We start from the raw sequence: 25,651 nt of genomic DNA, 5'->3' as shown, positions 1-25,651 counted from the left end.
CTATATAAAGACATCTTATCCTGACTGAACAAAATGTAGGATATGCTTTTTTATTTTACTGGTTATATTTCACTCTAAAGGGTAGGGTTTAAATTATAGGAATATTTTCATGGGTTTTAATATAATAATCCAAAATAATATGGATTAAAAGATAATGTTGCTTTTAAAAGCAGTAAAATGCACTTAGCAGCTGCCCTCCACCCCACTTTATTCCAGTTCACCTTATAATATCAAATTAAACTCCAATTAAAAGAAAAAGTTCCATATTTAATTTAATTTTTTATTCAAGCCAAAGAAAGCGAGGCTTATAACAATAAACAAGTAAGACCTATTTATCCCCCTTAAACCTGATTTGTGGCCAGTCTTATGTTTCTGCCCACTCCCTCCTGGTGGTATCATTCAGAATAGAAAATTATCATATGTTGGGTAATACACTTTCTTCCTCCTGAGCTGTGCCCAAGCATTAACACTCTCTAGTATTTCTGCCTTCCCTAGAAGAGGAAATAGTTGTTTTCAAGGACAATTTCTATGACACATACAGTGTTTCTGTATAGGTTATAGACCAACATATTTTATTGACTGCATTCTGGAAAACATTAGAATTGTATATGAATAGAATTATCTATTGTTCAGAATCCAGAATCAATGGACATTTTATATGTATTTTGCCTTTCTAGCCTGTGATTGTGAAGCTGGATTTGCTTACTACAAAATTTAGCCACATAGGAAGAAATCTGTACTTCTTTTCTAGGAAGGAGAGGACAAGAAGGCAGAATCAATGGTAAAAGCTATGTCTTAAAAAAAGGCACAGTGCATTAAAAGAATCCCAGCATTTACTTTTAGTTCATAATAATTTTGTCTTTTTCCCCTTTGGAAATCCCTTAGAAATCCGGTTTGCCAAAGAATAACTTTAGAGAGATCTAGAGAGTAGGAGCTATTCCAGTACATGTCAACACAGTAATTTTTCCTTCCTTCGGGGGGGGAAAAAAAAAGCAAATTATCTCTTGGGTACCTTCTGTAGGGAGGCTGGTGGGAAACTGAGAAGTCACTGCTCTTCTGGTGGTAGTTAGGACCCTGAACTGGGTGGTTGTCGCTCCTATGGTTGTGGTGGTTCGAGAAGAAGTTTCCACTCGTTCTGTATTCTCACACATCTTCTCTTTTGACTAGTAAGAGAAATGAAAAGGAAAACAAATGAAGTGATCACAAATCTATTTTTAGAACTTACATCAAAGAAGCTGGGCTGTAAAGCACAAAAGCCTCTCACATCAAGACAAGGAATAAATTACTTTTGCACAAGACTATTTTAATGATTTTGCTAACTTATGAAGTTTAGAAAATAGGAAAGAGAAAAAGATGCACGGAACAAGGCATTTGCCTTTTTAGATATTTAGGTTTCATCATTTACTGCTGTTAAGCTTTCATATTACTGTTTATCTTGCCCTAAATTTTACATTGGTATATTTATAAAAGACACACTGTCAAAAGGGAAAATTTATACTAGAAGAAAAACGTGCATAAAGATAAGGTTTAAAACATACTCAGGTTTGTGGAGAAAAAGTGCATTCCTTTCGTATCAAACTGAAAATGCTAAATCCGAAATATTTGCTAACTTCCCCATACTACTTCATTGTTTCAAAAATCATCTGTCACAAGTTGAATGAATGTCTAAAGTTTTGTTTTCCTTTATGAAATATTCAAAACCACATAAGCAAAGGATTGAACAGAACTCATGTAATCACTCAGCCTATCTTCCTCCTAGCAGAGCTATATTGAAAACATCAGGAAATGGGACATACTGAATTTTTTATTTTTAATTTGTGAAAATAACTCCTACAAACTTCACTGGTAACAACCTCCAACATCCAAACTTTTATAGCTTAGAAGTTGGTGTTTCTATCCACCTTTTGTGCCTCAGTGGACTGCCTCTCTCGGGTGGGCCTTGAGTAGAAAATAACTATTCTGGACATGAGTGGTTCTCATCCCACATTTTAAAATTATTGTTAAATAAATATCATTCTTAAACTTCTCTCATCATTAGTGGAGCGCTAGGCACCTTTCCCCTTGTTAATGAAGACTTCCTGAGACAGCCTCCTTTTCATTAATAGGATATGAAACAGGTTTATTCTCCACTTCAAGTCTAAACATACTAGGGTCTCATTTAATTCCCCAAATTCCAGTTCCTGAGCCTCTGAGCCTCATTAATCTAATTATTTCCTTTCAGATACCACTTTAGTTGTCATCACACCCTGGACTATATCTATAGTGGAAAATGTTTTAGATCTGAAATCATAAGCTCAGTTATCCTTTTTCCATCTATCCCTGTACCCGTGAACTCCAATTCTTCTGATTCTTTGACTACTTAGAAAGCCTAGCAAAATGATTTTGTTGTTTAGTTTCTTTTTCCCGCATTACTTCAACCTCTCATTTGAATAGCTTCAAGCATCTTGCTCTATTTTTTTTTTCTACAACACCTTTAAAGAAAAGATCTGCCTTTTCCCTGCCTGCTCCAAAGCCAGGCACAGCTGGAGAATAATCACATAGACTCACCTTAGGGGCTCCACAAACATCTCCTGCATCCTTAGCAGGGCCGTGCATACCACTTGGCAGCATTGCTGTGTCTTGCTAATCACCTCTCCCATTATGCTCAGTATGAATTTCAAGCTTTCTCCACTTTACCTAAAACTGCAATCCCATCATGATTCTCCCAGTTTTACTCCTTGGGTTCACCTTCCATTTCCTTGATAAAGAGGCATGATCAGCAAGATTTCTTTAAATTTCTTAGTGAATCAGCATACTTAGTTGACTCTGGGCTGACCTATTCTTTCCTTCTGTGATAATGGATGGGGACCTTTCCTTATAGCCATTCTTTCAACCTATGTCCTAGCTCAACTCAGCCCACCTTCACAGGTATTGTGGATTTGCTTATGTGATCATAATACTTTCTCTACAATATTTGCCACCTCTAATTCTCTGCTGGCTTCTTACCAACAGCACTTAAAGGTACACAAGCATGGCTAATCTTATTTTGCAAACCCAGTCCTCCCTCTTCTCCCCAATGCATCCTGACATTATACTGCTTTCCCTCCATCCATACACAGTCATATTTCCAGAGAGATCAGTCTGCCTTGGTCTTCTCAGACTCCCAGCTTTCCCTTTTATGACAATCTTGCTCTTACCTAATCCAACTGAGTTGAAATTTCTCGTACCAATGTTTCTAAATATCTCCTTAGCTAAATATCCAACATCTTCCATGGTGTCCTACTGACACCTCATCAGCCTATGGTGCAGATGTCTACTCCCCTGTCTTGGTTTCTGTGACATACCCTCTCCTCAATGTTCTGACACCTCCCTCACAACTCCATCTCGATTTCCTTTTATTTATGTCAATTCCTTAAGTGTTGGGGTGGTTCTTATGGATCATTCTTGCTCTGTCACTTCATTCTATGCATTATCTTTTGCAATCTCTTCTATACCCATGACTGCAATGAACATCTTTATGTTGATTATTCATAAATCTATATTTCTAGTCCACATTCCTCTTTTGGATTTCAGGCCCAAAAAGTCATCTATTGACCAGGTGTATGCATGTGAATGTCACACACATCTCAAACTCAAGGAGTATAGAACGGAACTTGCCATATATTATTCTCTCTTTGTGTTTCTATTGTCAATGAACAGGACCTAGTATTCCATAAACAGGATCTAATGTTCAGTAAACACCCTACGTTTAAGGTAAAATCCTAGACTCAGATTGCCTTTGGCAGTAACGGCAGACTAAGAAACTAAATAGCCCTCCTGTTACAAAACAAATAGATTCTGAATAAAACTTGAATTTTAAAGCCTTAGGATTTGCAGGAGGTAAAGAATATCCCAATGGTGACTTTCCATTGTTTATTCCCCTCCCCACTCAAAAAATAAAACAAAGCAAAAGCTATGTGCTATAAAGACAGTAGGAGCTGTATACATTAAGGGAAGTTAAAAAAGCAGAATTTTTCCTGAGGAAAAAAATCCAAAATCAATATCGCTCTAAAGAGAACAAGCCTTGCAGCAGCAGCAGACAGGGGAGAAAAATCTGAACTTCTCCTCCTCACATTAGGGCAGAGACTTATGGTAGCCTGAAAATCCTGAGGATCCCATCATCAAATCCTCTTTGGTGGAAAACATCACCATTTAGGTCTTAGAATAGGATCAGACAAATATACACTAAAAAAGAAAAAAAAATAGCTGTCTGACAAAGACTCAGCAAAAACAATGACCACACTATTTAGATCACCAAAACTTTAGATAATGGGATCATCCAATATGGAATATACAAAAATTATACACGGAATATTTAAAATCATAAAAGATAAAATTGAGAAATGAACGGTTCACATGAAACTATAAAATACTTGGCAGATGTAATAAGTGTCAAATTTAAATTTTAGATATGAAAAATGTGTTGGAATTTCTACTTCAGTGAGTAGATTACATAGAATATTAAACAAGATGAAGGGAGAATTAATAAACCAGTAAATACATCTGAAGAAATTGCCCCAAATATAGCACAGAGTAATAAGGAAACAGATTACATATAACAGAGGTTTAAAAATATGAGGAAGAGATGAAAACGTGAAGCTTTCAAAGTCAGAAGGTGAAAATAAAGAGAGTGGAGAAGTATAGCTGAAGAGTACATTTATCAAGCTTGACACCCAACCAACAAGAAAACACACATTTTTCTTGAGCTCACATAGACCCTTTGTACAAAATGCCCATTTACTAGTTCATGAAAAATTTCCAATCAACTTTAAAGATCATAACATGTTCTCTGATGATGACTCAATTAGTCTAGAAGTCAACAGTAAAAAAGGTAAATTTTAAAAGCTTCTATAATTAGGAAATGTGATATAATTCATAATTTATTTCCAATAAAATGTTAATAAGATGTATTGATTGATGGATTACAGATCTCGACAAAGTGAGTCTAAAATTTATATGAAGGACAAAAGCCCTAAAATACCCAAACACTTGTGAGGAAGAAAAAGTAAGGAGATTTGTCCTGTATATAGTAAGATTTCTTATAAAACAATAGTAATTAATACAGTGGGACACTGATCTAAGTACTGACAGAGCTTTAGAAGAGCAGAGGCCAGAAAATACACATAAAAGAGGTGACTTTGCAAGACATTGCCAAAAGAAAGGATTAGTTAACAAATGGTGCTTGAAATTTGGCTATCCATCAAGAAAAAAAACCCCACGAAACTGAATCTCTATCTTATATAATACACAAAAACCAATTCCAAATGGAATAGATTTGATGTGTAAGACAAAGCTTTAAAACATTCAGAAAAAAATACACAAAAATAACATCTAGATGAAATTTGGTAGGAAAATTCTTCTAAAACAAGATGCACAGGCATATAAAACTCATCATAAAAATAAAAGATTGATACATTTGACAGATTAAATTGATAATTAATGTTAGTGAAATAAAATCATAGAGAAAATGAAAAGATAAACCAAATTTGGGAGAAAAAATATATATCTGAATTACATTCTCAATTTTTACACATATGGAGATATTCATTTTCAACATTTTATATTGAGATAACTGATTATATGAAAGAAATGATTGTCTCAAAACACAACTATAGCTTTGTTAATAGATACTGTTTTGAACTACGTTATTAGATAAGCAAGGTGAGATGAATGAGCACACACTGCTGTCATTCCCTAAATGAAATGTCAAAAGGTTGGTTAAAGCTACACTGGCAATACTGCATTTAAAGTTCAAAAATGTTTTTAAAAATGTATTGCTCAAGATCTTTATGAAACATACCCCCCAAAAATGAATTTTAAAAAAGCCTCTAAGTAACCATCGAACAAATAGTTTTTAAAACAGCATTTCGGCATGGTTTGCTTTGCTAAATAAAAAACTTTTGTAATTGTTAGCAGTTTTAATTCAAAATTCATACCCCAAAACTCAATGGAGGGAGAAGAAGTAAATGCTTTTCTTCATAAACTTTATAGGATATCTTTATATGATCTTGAAATGATAATATAAATGCAATTCACTGCAAAGCTTTTAAACGGGTTAAAATTGTTTCTGGTATCCAATTGCTTACATGACTTCACTGCATCCTTGTCTCTATCATGTTTCCCTCAGAGTTAACATTATACCATCTCTCTATGCCAACTAATGTTATACAATTTCTCATTTATTACAGCACATCAATTTGCTGCAGTCTTCCACCCTCCACAATACCACTGGTCTTGCTGTTTGAATTACAAAGAGGAACAATGGTTTCGTACATCCTAGAGAAATAGCAAGCATTTAAGAGAACTCCTCTTTGCTCATAGAGATTCCAATCCTGGCCCTACTATTCCCTAGCCACTTACCTGACACTCCAAGAACTCACACTTCACCCCTCCCCACAAGCTCCCCTCACTCCTCCCCTTTTCTCTCCTTGGTAATATGGGGGTAGTGACAGTGCAGGCACTGTTCTTCATAGAATGAATATGATAATGAAATGAGATAATATATATAAATAGTTAAGCCCAATGTCTGCATATATTAGTGGTTGTAGCAAGTTGCTACAATGTAATGAAAATGTTATCTAATTTAACAAAAATAGCCAGCTGTTATTGAACCCCTAATATGTGCAGACATTGTGCTTATAGAAGGATTCTTCTCCTTTCATTAAGTTTTAGGGCATGAATTTTGAACAAAAATTATTAACAGTTAAAACACATACATATGACAGCTTTTTCCCAGGATTCTGTCACAATAAAGCATGCGTACCTCTTCAGGGCATCCACTGTCCACCCAGTCCTGCCGATGACGATCAAATCCACTGGAACATCTTCAAAGAAGACCACATTGCAGTTCAGAAAAGGAAGGATAGGGTGTAGGGTGGTGGACAGAAATTAAAAGTAAAAGATTAGTAGGTAGTTCATTCTCACATTTTCAGTTTAGCATAACATTAACTCTCTATAGAACTCGCAACTGGAGAAGCAGTGAAATATTTAGAGGGTTGCTAAGTAATCACTCGCTCCTTAGGGCGTCACCGTTAGGATCGTACATGGCAACCAAATCACTGTTAAAGCAAACTGCACTGTACGGAATACCTAGATCCCTGCACAAAGATAAGACCAATTGCTATTCTATGAAGTGGATTTTCTTTTACCTTGTATTTTTTTTCTCATCATTAAAACAAATAAATACATACTTTTTTTGCAAATATTGTATTTCGTGATTTCAGGTTCATTCATTCATTCATTTCACTCATTCATTCAAGACACACCATCACACAAACTCTTTCTCTTTTGTGCAGTAAAATGTTAACTTGGCAGTTGTGGGGTTTTCAGACCCTGCATGTTCCAAAAAAAAGACTGGCCCTTGACTTGCTCTTGAGAAGTAACCTCTAAACTCCTGGACTATCCTGCTTATTAAGAGTGTCTACCTCGGGTCTTGAGCCATGCAGATAGTTTATGCTGACACTCTGATTTATTATTCATTTACTTGGGACCCTGGGCCATGCTGTAACAGTTTGACCCTTGGGAGAGCTGATGACTGGAAGATAAGATTAGTCACAAGGGCATTCAATCCTGATGAGTGGACTCTTAATAAAAACCCTGGAGACCAAGCTCGGGTGAGCTTCCTTGATTAGCAGTACTTGTTGTGTATTATTGCACATTGTTGCTGGGGAAATTAAGTACTATCTGTGCAATTCCACTGGGAGAAGACAACTGGCAACTTGTACTGGTCTCTCCTGGATTCCACCTTACGTGCATTTCACCTTTGCTGATTTTAACTCATCTCTTTTTCCTGTGGCAACCTTGAGTATAACAGCTTTTCTGAGTTCTACGAGTCTTTCTAGTGAATCATGGAACCCGAATACCTTCTTAGGGACACCCAGTTGCACTAGAGATAGGTCATGTCTAAAAGATCTAATTTAGCAAGCATCATGTTAATCAGACTTTGTTCACTCATACTGTCTTCCTTGACTGGAATAATTTTCTGTCTTCCCTACCTACTCTTACACAGCCCAATAATTTTCTAAGACCCAGAAATTACTATCCAGAGCACATTCTGATAAAGCATTGCTACCATAGTCATTCCTTTTAGGAGGTTTCAGTTATCCATGGTTAACTATGGTCTGAAAATAGGTGAGTACAGTACAATAAGATATTTTAAGAAAGAGAGGAAAAGATCACATTAATATAACTTTTATTATACTATATTCTTATAATTGTTGTATTTCATTACTAGTTGTTAATTTCCATGGTGTCTAATTTGTAAGTTAAACTTTATCATAGGTATGTATATACAGGAGAAAACATAGTATATATAGGGTTTGGTATTATCCTTGATTTCAGGCATCCACTAAAGGTCTTGGAGAAAGGGGGCTACTGTATTGCTGTGAATACATCTTACTTTAATTTTTTTCTCTTTTATGTAAAATCTCATGTACTTATGTGTTACGGGAAGTCAGGAACCCCGAACGGAGGGACTGGCTGAAGCCATGGCAGAAGAATGTGGATTGTGAAGATTTCATGGACATTTATTAGTTCCCCAAATTAATACTTTTATAATTTCTTATACCTGTCTTTACTGCAATCTCTGAACATAAATTGTGAAGATTTCATGGACACTTATCACTTCCCCAATCAATACCCTTGTGATTTCCTATGCCTGTCTTTAATCTCTTAATCCCGTCATCTTCGTAAGCTGAGGAGGATGTATGCCACCTCAGGACTCTGTGATGATTGCATTAACTGCACAAATTGTTTGTAGAGCATGTGTGTTTGAACAATATGACATCTGGGCACCTTCAAAAAAGAACAGAATAACAGCAATGTTCAGGGAACAAGAGAGATAACCTTAAACTCTGACTGCTGGTGAGCGGGGTGGAACAGAGCCATATTTCTCTTCTTTCAAAAGCAAATATCTTTCAAAATCAAAAAGAAATATCACTGAATTCTTTTTTTTATTATACTTTAAATTTTAGGGTACATGTGCACAACATGCAGGTTTGTTACATGTGCCATGTTGGTGTGCTGCACCCATTAACTCATCATTTAACATTAGGTATATCTCCTAATGCTATTCCTCCCCCCTCCCCTCACCTCACAACAGGCCCTGGTGTGTGATGTTCCCCTTCCTGTGTCCATGTGTTCTCATTGTTTTTCTCAGCAGGGAACATCCCTGAGAAAGAGAATATGTCCCTGAGGGTAGGCCTCTGAAATGGCCACTTCAGGGGTGGCCATCTTTTACGGTTGCAGCTGTAGGGATGAAATAAGCTCCAGTCTCCCGCAGCACTCCCAGGCTTATTAGGATGAGGAAATTCTCACCTAATAAATTTTGGTCAGACCAGTTGTCTGCTCTCAAACCCTGTTTCCTGATAAGATGTTATCAATGACAATGCGTGCCTGAAACTTCATTAGCAATTTTAATTTCACCCCGGTCCTGTGGTCCTGTGGTCCTGTGATCTCGCCCTGCCTCCATTTGCCTTGTGATATTCTATTACCTTGTGAAGCACGTGAGCTCTGTGGCCCACACCCTATTCGCCCACTCCCTCCGCTTTTGAAAATCACTAATAAAAACTTGCTGGTTTTACGGCTCGGGGGGCATCACAGAACCTGCCAACATGTGATATATCCCCCGGACACCCAGCTTTAAAATTTATCCTTTTGTACTCTGTCCCTTTATTTCTCAGACCGGCTGACACACTTAGGGAAAATAGAAAAGAACCTATGTGAAATATCGGGGTGAATTTCACCCGATATCTGGCTGAATTTCCCCCGATACTTATGTCTTAATTACCAAACTTAGTTGAGAATGTTTGAAAGCTAGGGTCTTATATTGATCATATTATCCACTATATCTGATACATAATATCTTTTTCAGATGAGAAATTCAAACTACTTTTGCCAGTCCATTGAATTAAAGATATACATTGCCCCTGAATGTTAACATATGAACATACACGATACAATTTGGCTGTGTCCCCGCACAAATCTCATCTTGAATTTTAGCTCCCATAATTTCCCTGTGTTGTGGGAGGGACCCAGTGGGAGATCATACAATCATGGGGGCAATTTCCCCCATACTGTTCTCATGGTAGTGAATAAGTCTCACAAGATCTGATGGTTTTATATGGGGTTTCCCCTTTGGCCTGGCTCTCATTCTCTCTTGTCTGCACCATGTAAGACATGCCTTTTGCCTTCCACCATGATTGTGAGGCCTCCCCAGCCATGGGAAACTGTGAGTCCATTAAATGTCTTTTTCTTTATAAATTACCCAGTCTAAGGTATGTCTTTATCGGAAGTGTGAAAAATGGACTAATACAATATATCTAAATATAATATATAAAAATCCATGTTAATATGTTACTCTAAATAGGTATCTATATATTTTTCAAAATAAATGGAAGCTGTTCAACTTTTGCCTTATATTTTCTTACAGTGCTCAAAGCATTACTTTGCAATCTTTCTTTTTTTAATTATTTTTAACTTGTTTTGCAATGAGTCCACATGATAGCTCTTTCTAAGAATCCTTGCCAGAGATTATGCACCATGGGATGAACAAGCATAATTTAATTCAAGTGGAATGTGAAAACAACCCTCCTGTCAACACAGAAGACCATCTCTCTCATTCTCTCAGGGCATGATCCATTGAAGTTAAGCTATTTATGCCTACCATCTGTGTTGAACAAGCTTAAGTGTGGAGTAAACATCAGTGTGGGATTTGGCATCCTAAATTTGAGAATCCCCAGTTGGTCAAGGCCGTCTCTGGTTACCCAATGAGATTTTGACGTGTGGAGTCTATTTAATTCCAGATGAGTTAGATGAGTGCTCCCTCCTATATTTTCCTTTCAAGTTTGTTTAAACATTGAAGAATGTACCAACATTCTGTTTTGGAAGATGGGGATGTATCAATTTTCTACAGAAAAAAAAAACATTTTCTTGGGAGCCACCTGACCATAACCATAAGTAATACAATGGAACAGATCATTCTTAAAGCACGGCTTGTTTTCACTTATTCTGTTTCAAATGTATCCAAAGCCAGTGGGATGTACAAACTTTTACCTTATATTCTAATAAGACGTTGCCAAATCTTAAATTTGCATATCAACTGAAATTTTACCTTGGAATAATTAGTCCTTTAAATTATTAAATTAATCCCAGGGAAAAGTGCAGAAATGCAGTTTACTTGATTTATTAATTAATCCCCCAATTATGTTGTGTGAAATTAAGTTCTACTGAAAATATAAATCAATTAAGTAATTCATCATTTATTTAAGACAATAATTTCTTATTAATTGAAATTTACCAAGGGCTAGAATGGAAAGGACTGAGAATGGCAAAACAAGTGAGATCTGGTTTGAAAAGCTCATACTTTTTTGTAGCATATAGTGACTTAAAAATGAATAAAACTGGATCCAACCATTTTAGCATTTTTTAGAGGCCAGTAATCTAAATAGCATCGAAAAGCAATTATAAGCACAAGAATGTGTGTGTGAGAGACAGTTGTATAAACCACTAGGAAAAGACACCTTTATATTATTTCTGAACAAACCAAAATCACTTTGGAGAACAGCTTCCTGTCCCTGCTGAGCTGCTCTGTGTGTGTGTGTGTGTGTGTATGTGTGAACGTGTGAGTGTGTGTTTTAAAGCACAATGACATTAACCATATCACTATCCAGCACATTGTTTTCCGACATTTTTAATGGTGATTCACACAGATGCTCTCCCACATTGGAATTACCTGGGATGCCTGTCCAAATGCAAATTCATAGGTCTAACTGAATAAGATTCTCTGGCAATTGGAATCCAGCAACTTTTATTGTAAATAAACACCTTCAGGGGATTCTTACCACACTGACCTCCTCTACAACATATTCAGGCCTCTTGCTCACTCCTGTAGCCCATGCTCTACAATCCATTCATACCCTCCTTTTGCTCTAAGCACAGCAAATTGTTTTCCCTTCCCCGAAGGTGCTATGTTCTTTTATGACTCTACCTTTGAACACACTATTACATATGGCTGGCCTACCCAACTGGCAAACCCAATCCAAATCAACCCCAACCTCCTCCAAGAAATAGCTCCTTCTCCTTCCACCCAGCAGATTCAGCAACCCTTGCTCAGAGACCCCCCCCAACACCAAGTGCAAATGTCCACTATTATACTACAATTGGTTGCTTTTGAGTTTATCTTACAAAGCTTTCAGGAGAACATGATTAAAAGTGAGGCTTTGGAATCCAATTGTTTGAGTTAGTATTCTGGCTTGGTCACAAAAATGGTGTGTGAACTTAGACAAGTTATTTTTCTTTTCCTTTTTTTTGAATGATTGTATTGCATGTTGACAAATTATAACTGTATATATTTATGAGGTACAGCGTGATATTATGATATATGTATGCAATGTGAAAAGATTACATAAAGCTAATTAATATAGCCATCATCTCAGATACTGATCTTTTTGTAATGAGAACATTTGAAATTTACCCTCTAGGCAATTTTGAAACATACACTACACTACATATACAATATAGTCATTATATACAATATATAATAGATAGGTACAGCAAAAATATACAAAAATACAAAAGATACAATACGCTATACTCACTGTGTTGTGCAATATATCTCAAGAAACTTATTCCTCCTAACTGAAACGTTGTACTCTTATTTTTCCTTTCTAAGCCTGTTTCCTCATCTGTAAGATGAGGTGGGGGAGGTTATATAAGGATTAAAAGTTCGTTATTTGTCTAGTAAAGATTAAGTAAGTGTTAGCTTGTTTAATACCTGATTATACCTTTATACCTAATAATACCTTTGGTACTTGGTATGCATGTACCAAATCTGACTATCATAGAAAAATGAGTAAATGAGGTTTTCACTTCATAGACAGGATTTAGAAAATGTTTAGGAGTTAATTATATGTACCATATTAATGTGAAATGTGTTTTATAACATAAAGTGCCTTATCATCATTTTTGGGAATTAATATCATAGAATATTATGAGAGAAAATCCAAGTTGCTCTCACATATGGGCCAAATCTTTATTCAAAATGAACAGAAATTACATGGTTTTGTAAATATTTCTCACATAATTGATTTCAACAAAATGTGAACTCCTAACTACAGTAGGGTTTTAATGTTTTTATGTCCTAATTATTCTCTTCTCACCATTATCTAATTTCAAAACAAATTAATAGAGAGCTATACAGTACTTCAAATTAATTATACTAATTTCCACTCAATTTCAATGGTGTGTTGATTTCAAAGCCCCCAGGGAACATACTAAGAGAATTCCATTAAATAAGGCAGCCTAGAAAACAAGCAATATTCTCCCAGCTTGTGGCATGTATCAATTCAAGAGATAAAAGTATAAATCTCATCAAATCTCTAACTTACGTCAGTTTTGTAGAAATAATTTCAGAAATAGGAATTATTTTGCAAGGGTAATATATTCCTATGTAGGAAATAGAGTAAATGTTAAAATAGATACATAAGCAACACATAAGGATCAAAAATGAAGTGCTTGTCTTACTGAGCAATTGAACATGTTTCATTCCACCAGCGAAATGAAACATCTATGAAGAATTTAGCAAAGAAACTACATAGAATCTTAAGACCCCATTAGAAATCAGTTTATAGATCAGGGGCCGGCAAACTTTTTTTATAAAGGACCAGATAGTAAATATTGTAGGATTTGCGGGCTACGTCGTTTCTGTCCCAACTACTCACCATTGTAGCTTGAAAACAGACACAGGTAAATGTGTAAACAGATTGGGTGTGACTGTGTGCCAATCAAACTTTATAAAACCAGAAACTGGGTCATATTTTTAATTCATTTACTGTAGTTTGCTTAACTATGTTCTATATGTAAAAATAAAGCTCTGTAAAATTATTAAGATTTTTAGACAAATATTACATCGAATTATCTTGTGATTTATATGATCCTTTTAGCCTTAGGGTATTTATCAGGATGTGTTATCTTAATGGAAACGTCAACTGTGCATTTAGTAAATTTTCTTGCCACAGTATGCAAAAGCATGAAAAATGATTCTCCGGCATCAAAGAAATGGAAAGATGCTTTAAAAAGAAGCATCAGTATTTTAAATGAGATGATAAACAGCAGTGATTATAGCCAATAACATGTTTTATTATGACATAAAATAGGTAACTGGTAGTATGGAGCTGTAAGATAAGGGAAAATAATTTTCTTTAGAAATGCTGAAAAAGTTTAACTGAAAAATGGTCAGAAAATTTAAAATGTTAATTATAATTATCCTTATTTCAAATCATAAATTAGTAAAAAATTGTATCTCATTTCCCATACAGGCATGCTTGCTCCTAGTTGGCCTCAGGCATGAAATGGACAAGTACATTTCTAAACACATTTCTCCTAAACTCAACAATCTTGAGCTAAAAATTTTCAGAATTTTCATGCCTGAACCATTTATTATATACTGCTATGGGAATGATAGATGAATCTATTCATAACCTATTACAGAGACAATATTGTAGGATCACTTATGAAGTTTTACATCGTTAGAATATGCAAGAAGTTGGAGTGTGTTTTCTTCTGATAAAAGATCTTGATGCTACTTGTAGCCGAAATCATAATCCAATGTTCATAAGAATAGTTATCTGCAGAATACAAGAACTTTGCTTTAGAGATGGGTTTCAGATGGAAAACTGGGATCACTTTATCTAATCTCCAGAACGTAGTCATCTGTACATGTGGCATCTTGCAGAGGTGCAGGTTTTCCAAAGTAAAGGCTCAATCTTTCCTCTAGTTTTCTAGAATCTAGAGTAGCCCTAATATGTATGTATTTACAAAGCATAACAACATAAGGGACTTTTATTCTTCCAATTCTGTCATCTCATTTTAAAAAAAAAATTCATATTGGGCTGGGCACGGTGGCTCATTCCTGTAATCCCAGCACTTTGGGAGGTCAAGGCAAGAGGATCTCTTGAGCCCAGGAGTTCAAGACCAGCCTGAGTAGCCTGGCAAAACCCTGTCTCTACAAAAAAAAAAAAAAAAAAAAAATTAGGCAGGCATGGTGGTACATGCCTGTAGTCCCAGCTACTTGGGAGGCTGAAGTGGAAAGATTTCTTGAGCGCAGGAGTTTGGGTGTAGGAGGCTGAGGCTGCAGTGAGCTGTTATCATACCACTGCACCCCAGCCTGGCCAAAAGAGTGAGACTGTCTCAAAAAAAAAAAAAAAAAATTCATATCTTATTTCTCTGTCCTCCAAATAATAGGCAAAAAAGGTATTTCCATTACTTTTTAGTTGTTATCCTATCTCTCACTGATAAAATTTCCAACAAGGAAAATAATTTTTGCAATTGGCTTTGCATGCTGGAGTCCTTCTTCCTGTGAATGTCACCTCTTTATAACTAGTCTGTTTTCAGTTTTGGAGTCTGTAGGATAGGAAGGAGTTGACACTCGGTGAAGCTACAATATTGAGCCTTATCTGGAAATAGGTGAATCTTCTCAGAAATCGTTCTGATTAAAAGCCACTGATGATGTTGGCAAAATGTCCTTATTTGTGCATTTTCAGGGCTTTACAGGGATGACAAATATATAAAAAGGTAGACAGAAATACAAGTTGATATTGTGATGCATTAAAACAAAGCCAGTTATACGATGGGACAATCCACTAAGCCCAGTTTAGGAAACAGCAACTCTAGCTAGATTATTAGATACTTTGGTATTTATTTTATGTCTAAATTTTAAAAATTTCTTAAAATACTACTTAGAATGGGAAAGAAAATGAAGTATTCATTCATTTGAAAATAGTTAAAAGTTACAGTGTTTGACTCTAAAGACTTGATTGATTTGCTTGCAATACTATTCTCACAGTAAAATCCAATTTCTATCTCTGCTATCTGTGTAACTTCTTAAGTGATGCTAGAACATATTGAAATATGCTGGTTAAGGGAGTTTTAAATGGTGCAAGTTTGGCTGTGTATTGACTTACACAATCCTTATTTACAGAGCATTGTAGCTTCAATAATTTCACAAGTTTAAGCCCCGCTGGGTTATTGCCCTTGTTACATTTTTAAAAACCAGCAGATGTGGAAATAGTGAAATCTGAATTCTTCACTGACTTTCAGTTTCACCCGCATCAGGTGGATGGAAATGCATTGGCAACATAAAGTATGAGATTTCTGAAATCTTCAATTAAAATTTCTCCAATATAGAGTCTTTGAACCTCTTTAGAATAAACCATAGTAGCAAGTATATTTAACATTGTGTTTGGGTATTTACATGTATATCTGTGTGTACATATTGAAGCTAAATATTTGTTGCAATGCTTCCTTTTTTTCTTGTTCCTTTTTCCTAAAGATTCACATAAAGCACAGATATATTTTCTATGTCATTATATTTCATTTAAAAAATGCTGGTTGTAACCCACTGGGTGAAAATGCTGAAATGCAGCACACAATTTGAAAAATATTGTCCAATAAATAATTTGAACTCTAAATAATATGTATATGTTAAATAGCATTGGCTGGTTTTAAAAATAATCATTTTGAAAGAAATTTACAAAAAATTCAAAAACAAATTAAACTAGGTATATCCCAATGCTAAGATGGTGTTAGTTTTACGTTCAACCTCATCTTTATTTAATGTATATTTACTTGTACCAATGAATTAATCAATTAACTGGAATCACAACATGTAATAGCTTGCTTTTCCAAGTTGATAGTCTAGGCATTTTCCCATGTCCATAAATATCCTTTGAGAGGAAACGTTTTAATTGATATATGACAATTTTACATATTTAATGGGGTATGTAGTTATGTTTTAATACATATAATGTATAGTGATCAGATTAGGTTAATTAGCATATCCATCGTCTCAAACATTTGTCATTTCTTTGTGTTAGGAACATTCAATATTCTCCTTCTAACGATTTGAAAATATATATTGTTGTTAACTATATTACAATATAGTTATTGTTAAATAGTTATATTATTATATATGTTATATTGTTATATAGTTTTACATTGTTATGATCTATTATATCGTATATAAAATAGAACATTAGAACTTACTCCCATCTAGCTATAATTTATGTTCTTTAACAAATCTCTCCCTTTCTCCCTCTTTCACCTACTCTTCCCAGCCTGGAATATCCACTGTTCTGCATTTTATTTCCATGAAATCACCTTTTATTTTTTAAAGCTTCTGCATATGAATGAGAATATGTGGCATTAAACTTCCTGTTCTGGACTTCAAATCAGTGAAACACTTAACGTAATGTCCTCCAGTTCCATCCATGTTACTTTAAATGACAGGATTTCCTTCTTTATAAGGCTGAACAGTATTCTATTGTGTATATATACACTACATTTTCTTTATCCATTGATCTGTTATTGGACGGCTAGGTTAATTCCATATCTTGGCTATTGTGAATAGTGCTGCAGTAAACATGGGAGTGGAGATGTCTCTTTAGTATACTGATTTCCCTTCCTTCGCATCAATGTCTGGTAGTGGGATTGCTAGATTATCTGGTAGTTCTACTGCTTTTTGAGGAACCTCCATACTGTTCTCCATAGGGGCTGTACCAGTTTACATGCCCACCAACAGTGTATAAAAGTTCCCTTTTCTCCATGTCCTTGTCAGCAGCATTTGTTACTTTTTATCTTTTTGATGATAGCTACTCTAACTGGGGTGAGATGATATCTCATTGTGGTTTTGATTTGCATTTCCTTGATGATTAATGATGTTGAGTATTTTTAAAATTATATTTGTTGGCCATTTGTATATCATCTTTTGAGAAATATCTGTTCAGGTCATTTACCTAGTTTTTAATTATGTTGTTGGTTATTTGCTATTCGGATGTTTGAGTTTCTTGTATCTGGATATTAATCTTCTGTCAGATGAATAGTTTATCAATATCTTCTATTTTGTAGGTTTTCTCAGTTTGCTGTTTCCCCTGCTGTGGAGAAGCTTTTTCGTTTGTTGCAATGCCATTTGTTTATGTTTGTTTTTGTTGTTAAGAGGTAATTTTTAATGACAGCATACACTCCATTACATGGTTTTATGGAGATTTATTCAACCCATATATGAGATTACTTATGTCATTTTAACCCTTATAAAATACACAACCTCACCTTTTTTGGATTTATATTAAAATGATATTTCATGTTTTAATTTACATTTCTTATATTACTCGTGAGGTTAAATGTTCATTGACTCTCTGTATTTTTACATTTTTAAATTGTACAATCATTTATTTTCCCTATTTCTTTTGATTGGGCTGTTCTCTTTGTTAAAGCAAACATTTCTATACACTAAGAGCATTAAATCTCTGTCAAATATACCATGTGTCTGTAATTTTCCCTTTAATTCTATTCTTTTTTTTGTTTTTGGTCATACAGCAGTTTGTATATTTACATAGTGAAGTTTTCCAACCTTTTCTTTTAAAATTTCTTTTATTTCTTTAGTGCTCAGAAAAGCCTCTCCTACCTTAGCATTGAAGAAATAACTGCCAGATTCTCTCCTAGCCACCCCATTATTTCATTTCTTAGTTTATTTCTCTAAACTCTTTTAAATTTATTTTGGAATAGGGTGAAAAGTAAGAACCAAATTTAAAAATACATATTTTTTTCCCAAATAGATGACTAACATTCTCAGAATCCTCTGTTGAATAATAACCTAGGAGTTTAAATCCTCCATCCTTGTTCTCATTTTTATTTTTTCCTTGAGTAGTCACACACATTTAATTCTTCTCTGCAATTTTTATAATCACATTCTAATGTTCCAAATAATAGTGCTATTGTGAATTTGATTGAATAGATGTGGAAATAGTTGACATCTTACTAAATGCAACTTTACATCCATTAAATGTTTATTCAGGTGTTAGTCAAGTGTCTCATTACACATTCATTCTTCTCCTTATATAATTTCCATATGTTACTAATTTTGTTAGTAACCATTTTTGCTAATGTTAAGAAGCTTAAATCATTGCATTTTTTAAATAGTCATTTCTGACGCAGAACGCTATTGACGGCTGTGTAGTAACTGATTCCTTTATCTACAAATAATAACTTTTGTTTCTCCTTTCCAATAGTCCTATCTCTTACTTATGTTTCTTTTTTCTGTAACTAGAATTACAGAATTATGCTACATAATAATGGTGATCACATCCTTGCCTTCTTTGTTACTTTAATGTTTCTTGGGCTTCAGTGTTTGGCATATTTTTATGTTGTAAAATAATATTTATTATTGTATGTAGTAAGTATCCTCTGTCTCAGTTTGCTAATGTTAACTTAAAAAAATGGTTAAATTTTATCAAATATTTTTTCCGTCTGTCAAGATGATCAAGTGATCTTCAGTACCAGTGCTACTAATTGCATTGATAGATTTCTTTAAATTAAACCATATTTGTATTCATAAAATAGATTTATTATTTGACTATGTTTTAGTTATTTTAACTATTGACTGGATTTTTAACTATTGAGGTTTTAAAATTCTATACAGAATAAATAATACAGGATATCCATGAATAATCTACAGCTAACCTCATACATTATGGTGAAAGACTGAATGTTTTCCCTTTGAGTTAGAAACATGACAAAATGGCCAGTCACCACTTCTAATCAACATTGTACTGTATCAGTGTGAAGAAGCAAGTTAAGAACCCAAGAAAGTGAAGTCTTGGGAGAATAAATCATTAATTGCTTTCTGCCTTGTGTCTTCTTTATACAAATGCAAAGTAAAATGATAAATCAACTTACAGCTGGATTATATGACAAAAACAAGGCAACCACATCAGGTTATACCAGAATTATTGAAATGTTGAGACTCATAATAACCCTAATCAGAGATATAATTTTTTTATGATGTTGGAAAGTTGAAAAGCTAATGATTTCATTAATACAAAGTCAGCTATAACCCAAAGGATATCTTAGGGTTAAATGACCAGAGTTGGGTAAATTTTTGTAGTAAGGTGGAAATTGTAGATAACTAAGAGTTAAAAGTTGCAGACATTTCTCTTTTTGAGATTAGTACCCCATATATATATACACCTACCATGTACCCACAAAAATTAAAAATTCAAAATAAATTTAAAATAAAACATTGAGATTAGTATACATGACATTTATATCTATAGTCATAGAAGAGTCAGTCAATATTGAGCTCAAGAAATGATGGGCTTTAGGATTTCCAGAGGAAGGTATTTGCTGGGTTTTTAGATGAGAGTGAAATGCAAAGAACAATTAATAAACACAACATTTTCACTGACACTTTGCATTGCCTTTCTACAAACTACTTTCCAAATCATTTCCCTCTGATTTCTAACATACTTTAGCTGCTTGTCTTCTGTTTTACTGTATTCCCTTTTACCCTCCCATCCTACTCACACTCTCAGAAATATTCAACCCAAGCTGCCTTCCCTAGGGAATGTTCTCTGATCAAGGAGTATTCTTCTCTTAACTGGAACTCTAATCAAGGTTACAGTACCCAGCTTTAGGACAGAAAATTTATTATCTAACAGAAGTTCAATAATTCCAAATATGAATACAAAACTTCCGTTTATCAAGAGCTATTAACATTTAAGATCAAGCTAGTTTTTCCAACATTATTAGGAAAATATTTCTTCATTGGTTGTTCTTAACTATGACTTGGGCCACTAACCAGAGTATGGCTGAATGCATGTTTTAACTATTTGGCTTTTTATTTATGAAAGATCTTCAACCTCTTTAGAAACACCGTAGAATCCCAGCTACTTGGGAGGCTGAGCGGGGACAATCTCTGGAACCCAGGAGGCGGAGGTTGCAGTAAGCCAAGATCACACCACTGCACTTCAGCCTGGGCGACGGAGCAAGACTCCATCTCAAGAAAAAAAATAAAAATGAAGGCCGGGTGCGGAGGCTTAAGCCTCTAATCCCAGCACTTTGGGAGGTCAAGGTGGGTGGATCACGAGGTCAAGAGATCAAGACCATCCTGGCCAAAAAGGTGAAACCCCATTTTTACTAAAAATACAAAAATTAGCTGGGCATGGTAGCATGTGCCTGTAGCCCCAGCTACTCAGGAGGCTGAGGCAGGAGAATCACTTGAACCCGGGAGGCAGAAGTTGTAGTGAGGGCCAAGATCACGCCACTGCACTCCAGCCTGCTGACAGAGCAAGACTCCGTCAAACAAACAAACAAACAAACAAAAAACAAACACCATAGATCTTCAAAGATAAATAATAATCTGAAGCTGAGGTATGGTTTTTGAAGGAAGACTATGATTGCCATTAGGTAAATGGTTTTGTTTCTTCTGATTATGTATACATGAATGAAATGTTGCATATTTTTTACTTTAGAAAAAGATGATTATATTTATTGTTATATAATTTCTAAGAGTAAAATTAGTTATTTTCATAGCTTTTGGCATCTATGATTAAAAGTGACTATTCCAATAAACAACACTGCTATATTTCCAGTTAACTAAAAGTACAACTTCTGAGTCTTGTTCTAGGCAGAAAATTAGCACATCCTGAAGAATTTGGGAGCACATTGCATCATATTAGAAAAAAACATCCAACTTTGCCACATCTGACTTTCTTTTCAAGTGCAGGCACTAAGAACAATGGAGCCTCTAGCCGTGAATTAACAATTAACAAGCCGATTAGTGATTTCCAACATTTTTACTTCCAGAAAAAAAAAAAGCCACATTTAATATGGCTATAATGGGAAGAAGACAGGGAAAAAGTGCAAGTTACTAACACTGTTTGAACATGAAATAGTTGACATGAACCGTGTTCAACAATTGTCTGTTATACAATTTTCACATCAACTTGAAACTATTTCTCAAAATTTTTTCCCATTTAACAACTGCAAAACATGAAGCTGTATTATTTAGTGGAAGGAACATGAACTTTAGAATTGCATGCATAAAGCTGGGGCTGGTATCTCTCTCTGCTGTCTATTGGAGATTACTGGGTGGTATCTACAGCAAGCTATTATTTGAGATTCTTTTTCAGTAAGATAGAGATTCTGAAATCTAACTTTGCTAGGTTTGGGTGTGTATTAAATGAGATAATGTAGACAAGGCACTCTTTTGGTGTTTTACATAGAAGGTGAGCTCAACAAATGTCAGTTATTTTATTCTATACCCTCCATGGCACCTAGCACAGGTTGAGAAGTGCTTATTGAAACTAAGATATTATCATTTGACATATAGAGAAAATCTACATGAAATCCTCCAAGTCAGGACTTCAGCCTCTTTAGCCACAGAAATCAGTTATAAAACAGGGAAGGAAAATCTTCTCTTTTTGGTAGATGAATTCTATCAAAATCTAAACGGTCCTTTCCAGCATCCAACTTTGCTATCTTGGTAGGACGGAAGTGAGAGTTGAGTTTTCCAGGAATGAAGGAGAAAAAGATCTCTCCTCATGGCTGTGAGCTGCAGAAGCAAACAGCCCATAACAAATAAAACTAGTGGAAGTGTCAGGATTCCGTTTTGGACACCCTTTCTTAAGAATTCTTGACTTCATACCAAACGTTATACTTGAATAGCACCTTTACATGCATAAAGGGGGAAAAGAAAGAGCTGTAACTTTTACTTTGTTGGTGCCTTGGAAAAAGGAATGTAACATCTTGGGGGTTGAGGTGTGCTGTGCCTCTGTAAAATGCTATCCTGCCACCAATAGATTTTTTTCAGTGCTGTTCAGTTTAATGGCTTCTGGTGTTTTAGGGTTGTCTATCTTCCTCGGGAACATCAACCATGAATGAATCAACTCATCTCTGTTCTGCCAAGATAGCAAAGTTGGACTGTGGAGCAGAACTAGAAATTGTTTTAGATGAGACAATTGCCTCATCAAAGAAACATCTTTTTCCTAATTTATTAGTTTACTACAGATAAGCTCCAGAATTTAATTTGGAGTGCTGAGAATTACAGAGAGATGGATAAAGACAGTATTTCTTGCTTCTCAGAGAACTTGCATAAACTTTACTCTGTTTTTGAACCATAAACATTTAGAAAAAAACAATAAATGAATAGAGAAGACCATTGTCATTGCCCCCATCTCTCAAAGAAGGGCAAACAATACACTGCCCCAGAGAAATAAACGGCTTTGATTTGCACCCACTCCACCCGCTCATTGCTTAAGAGACAAAAGTATTTCTAATCACGGTTGATTTGGGTCCTTGGAAATGATCTGCAGAAAGAATGGCTGGGTGGATTAGGAAGGTTAGCATTTTCTAACCGGGAAAGCATGCATGAATCACTGATCTTCAAGCTCTGTCCAGAGTTCAAGGATCAGTTTTGCCATCTCTCAGTGGCTGCTGTAGCCCTTTCAGTGGAGGAGAGACAGACTTGGCTGTGCAGCCCGGACCACAGACTGCACCCAAGGTGATCTCATCTTATCTGTTTTATATTTGGAGTTTTATTTTTCAAAAATGTTCCTCCTGCTTAAGGAAAATAACAGTTTGAGAACCATTTTATGAAATCATTTGTTCACTTCACCCCATTAATTCATCTAGGCTTGTTATGATTATCTTTTATAATGTAATACAATCTTTCAGATAAGCACTATGAGCCCACTTAAAATATGATAATGTAATATTGATAGGGGACTACAAGAAGAGGAGCACCTTTTTCCGTAGAAGGTGCAATGCAAGGGAGTATAATGCCACATAACAGTAATTGAGCAAAGCTCACAAAAATCAGCAGAACATTGTCTCTTAAAAGGTATTTCTTCCTGTGTCCAAGTGCGGCCTGTCGTGGGGTGGGGGGAGGGGGGAGGGATAGCATTAGGAGATATACCTAATGTAAATGACGAGTTAAATGGGTGCAGCACACCAACATGGCACATGTATACATATGTAACAAACCTGCACGTTGTGCACATGTACCCTAGAACTTAAAGTATAATAAATATATATATAAAAGAAATTTACCTCAAAAAAAAGATATTTCTTTAATGAAATTGACTTTTATATCTTTGAAAAGATATCATATTTGTGAGATACCTTTTCTAAGCACCAGATTAAATTAGAATATCTTTTAATAAATATGTGGTAATCTACATTAGTTTCTAGTAATTGTTCAAACTTGAAAATAGCCATTGTTCAATTTCATTAATTTACTTTGAGCAAAACACATTATGTTTTTCCCTTTATATTTAGAGTTCATGGTAAATTCAGCTTTGTCACCTGAACTCTTAAGGACGATTATTCCCAGTCGAAGTAAATTGATTTCAGTAGAAAAATTTTACCAAGGCTTATAGAGTTTGCTACAAAGTTACCAAGATGATACCCTTAATATTTTAAAAACTTCATGCTTGAGAATTTTAACTACACACACACACACACAGAGCTGAGTTCAATTCGCCTCTCAAAGTCTAAGTTAATAACAATGCTTAAAAATTACATATATATACATAGTTAGTAGTGACTTTAATATAAAGAAAGCTTTGTTTTCTTTTAAAATTCTTGTTATACCCTCTTTATTATAAATTTGTGAGCTTGCCTGGGTCAGTTTCTAAAATTGTACCAAGCTCAGGTCCTTGAGTAGATTGCCAACAAAGAATTAGTAAATTCATTCCACTTTAAAGCACGGTTCTGGTCATAAAACAGTGTTCTTCCCTATTTCCTTGCTTTTTCTACATCAGATTTGTCAGGCATACAAAATATCAAATTACTAAATGCTAATTCCATTAGACTGTTATGCAGCTCATGTGTACCAATGTTCTATGTCTTATTAAAGACAGCACAAAAAAACGAATTTTAAGAATTTGGGTGTGAAGCAATTTTCTGCTTCATAAAATACACAATGTCATGTTATGTTAACAGAAGCATTCTCAGACTTGCAGTTTTTTCTTAAAATTTGCTTTTCAAGAAACTGACTTAGAATTTCAGAGCACACCCCTTTTATCCAGACAGAAAAATATTTATAGCAAAAGCTATATAAGCATATGTAAAATGCATATACAGTATTGAATCTTCATGTTCTCTCTCCTTCCATTTATAACACCCATCAACTCAACACCTTCAAAATCATCTCCATTATTCATCTGCAAACACTATTGTATCAGTCTGACTTGGTCCCTCACTTGCTGTCTGCTGTTTCCTTTAATAATACTCATTAAAAGTGTTTATATAGCACACTATCACTGTTTACACCATTAAACTGCTTAAAACCAGATAGTCAATACTTTTTTCGAACTAGATGATTGTGATTACATGTTTGACTTTTTTTCCCATTAATCAATACATTTGTTATGTATCCTCCATTTATCTGGCAAACTTGTACTGCAGTAGGCCAGATACAGTGAATATTCTGGACTTACAGGCCATATGGTCTGTGTCACAAGAATTCCATTATGGGGAATAATTGCACTAACGTAGAATTTCTAGCTCTGTCTTAGGTTCTGAACGTACCAAATGAAGTAAAAACTTAGACAAGAGGAGGAATGACTGGAGGATGTCCAGGAATACCAGAATAGTGCTAGGGAGGGGGGCCATATAATTTATGGGGCAAACCATTATATGTTTATAAGAGAAGGAGGCACTCACTGACCAAATGGGACATCAGGACAACAAACCTAAGGCATGTGGTGTAGGGGGGACTAATCTGATTTTCATCATTCACAGACGACATTGGTCTCTTTATAGATTCTGTGTTCAATTTCAGACAGTCTTTTTTGTCAAG

At 35.0% G+C, this 25,651-nt stretch overlaps 1 protein-coding gene across 1 annotated transcript in view; it reads right to left on the bottom strand.

The window, feature by feature from the left end:
• Positions 1-25,651, bottom strand: part of PLXDC2 (plexin domain containing 2) — a 479,884-nt gene that overhangs the window by 62,296 nt on the left and 391,937 nt on the right. Inside the window, exons 10-11 of the mRNA XM_054503208.2 lie at positions 6,782-6,842; positions 1,013-1,163 (exon numbers count right to left, since the gene is read on the bottom strand). Of these exons, the coding sequence (XP_054359183.1) occupies positions 1,013-1,163; positions 6,782-6,842 (212 nt within the window). The remainder of the gene's footprint in view (positions 1-1,012; positions 1,164-6,781; positions 6,843-25,651) is intronic.

This window comes from Pongo pygmaeus, chromosome 8 (genome assembly GCF_028885625.2).
Source record: "Pongo pygmaeus isolate AG05252 chromosome 8, NHGRI_mPonPyg2-v2.0_pri, whole genome shotgun sequence".
Classification (NCBI taxonomy): Eukaryota; Metazoa; Chordata; class Mammalia; order Primates; family Hominidae; genus Pongo; species Pongo pygmaeus.
This window is presented reverse-complemented; position numbering and strand designations above follow the sequence as displayed.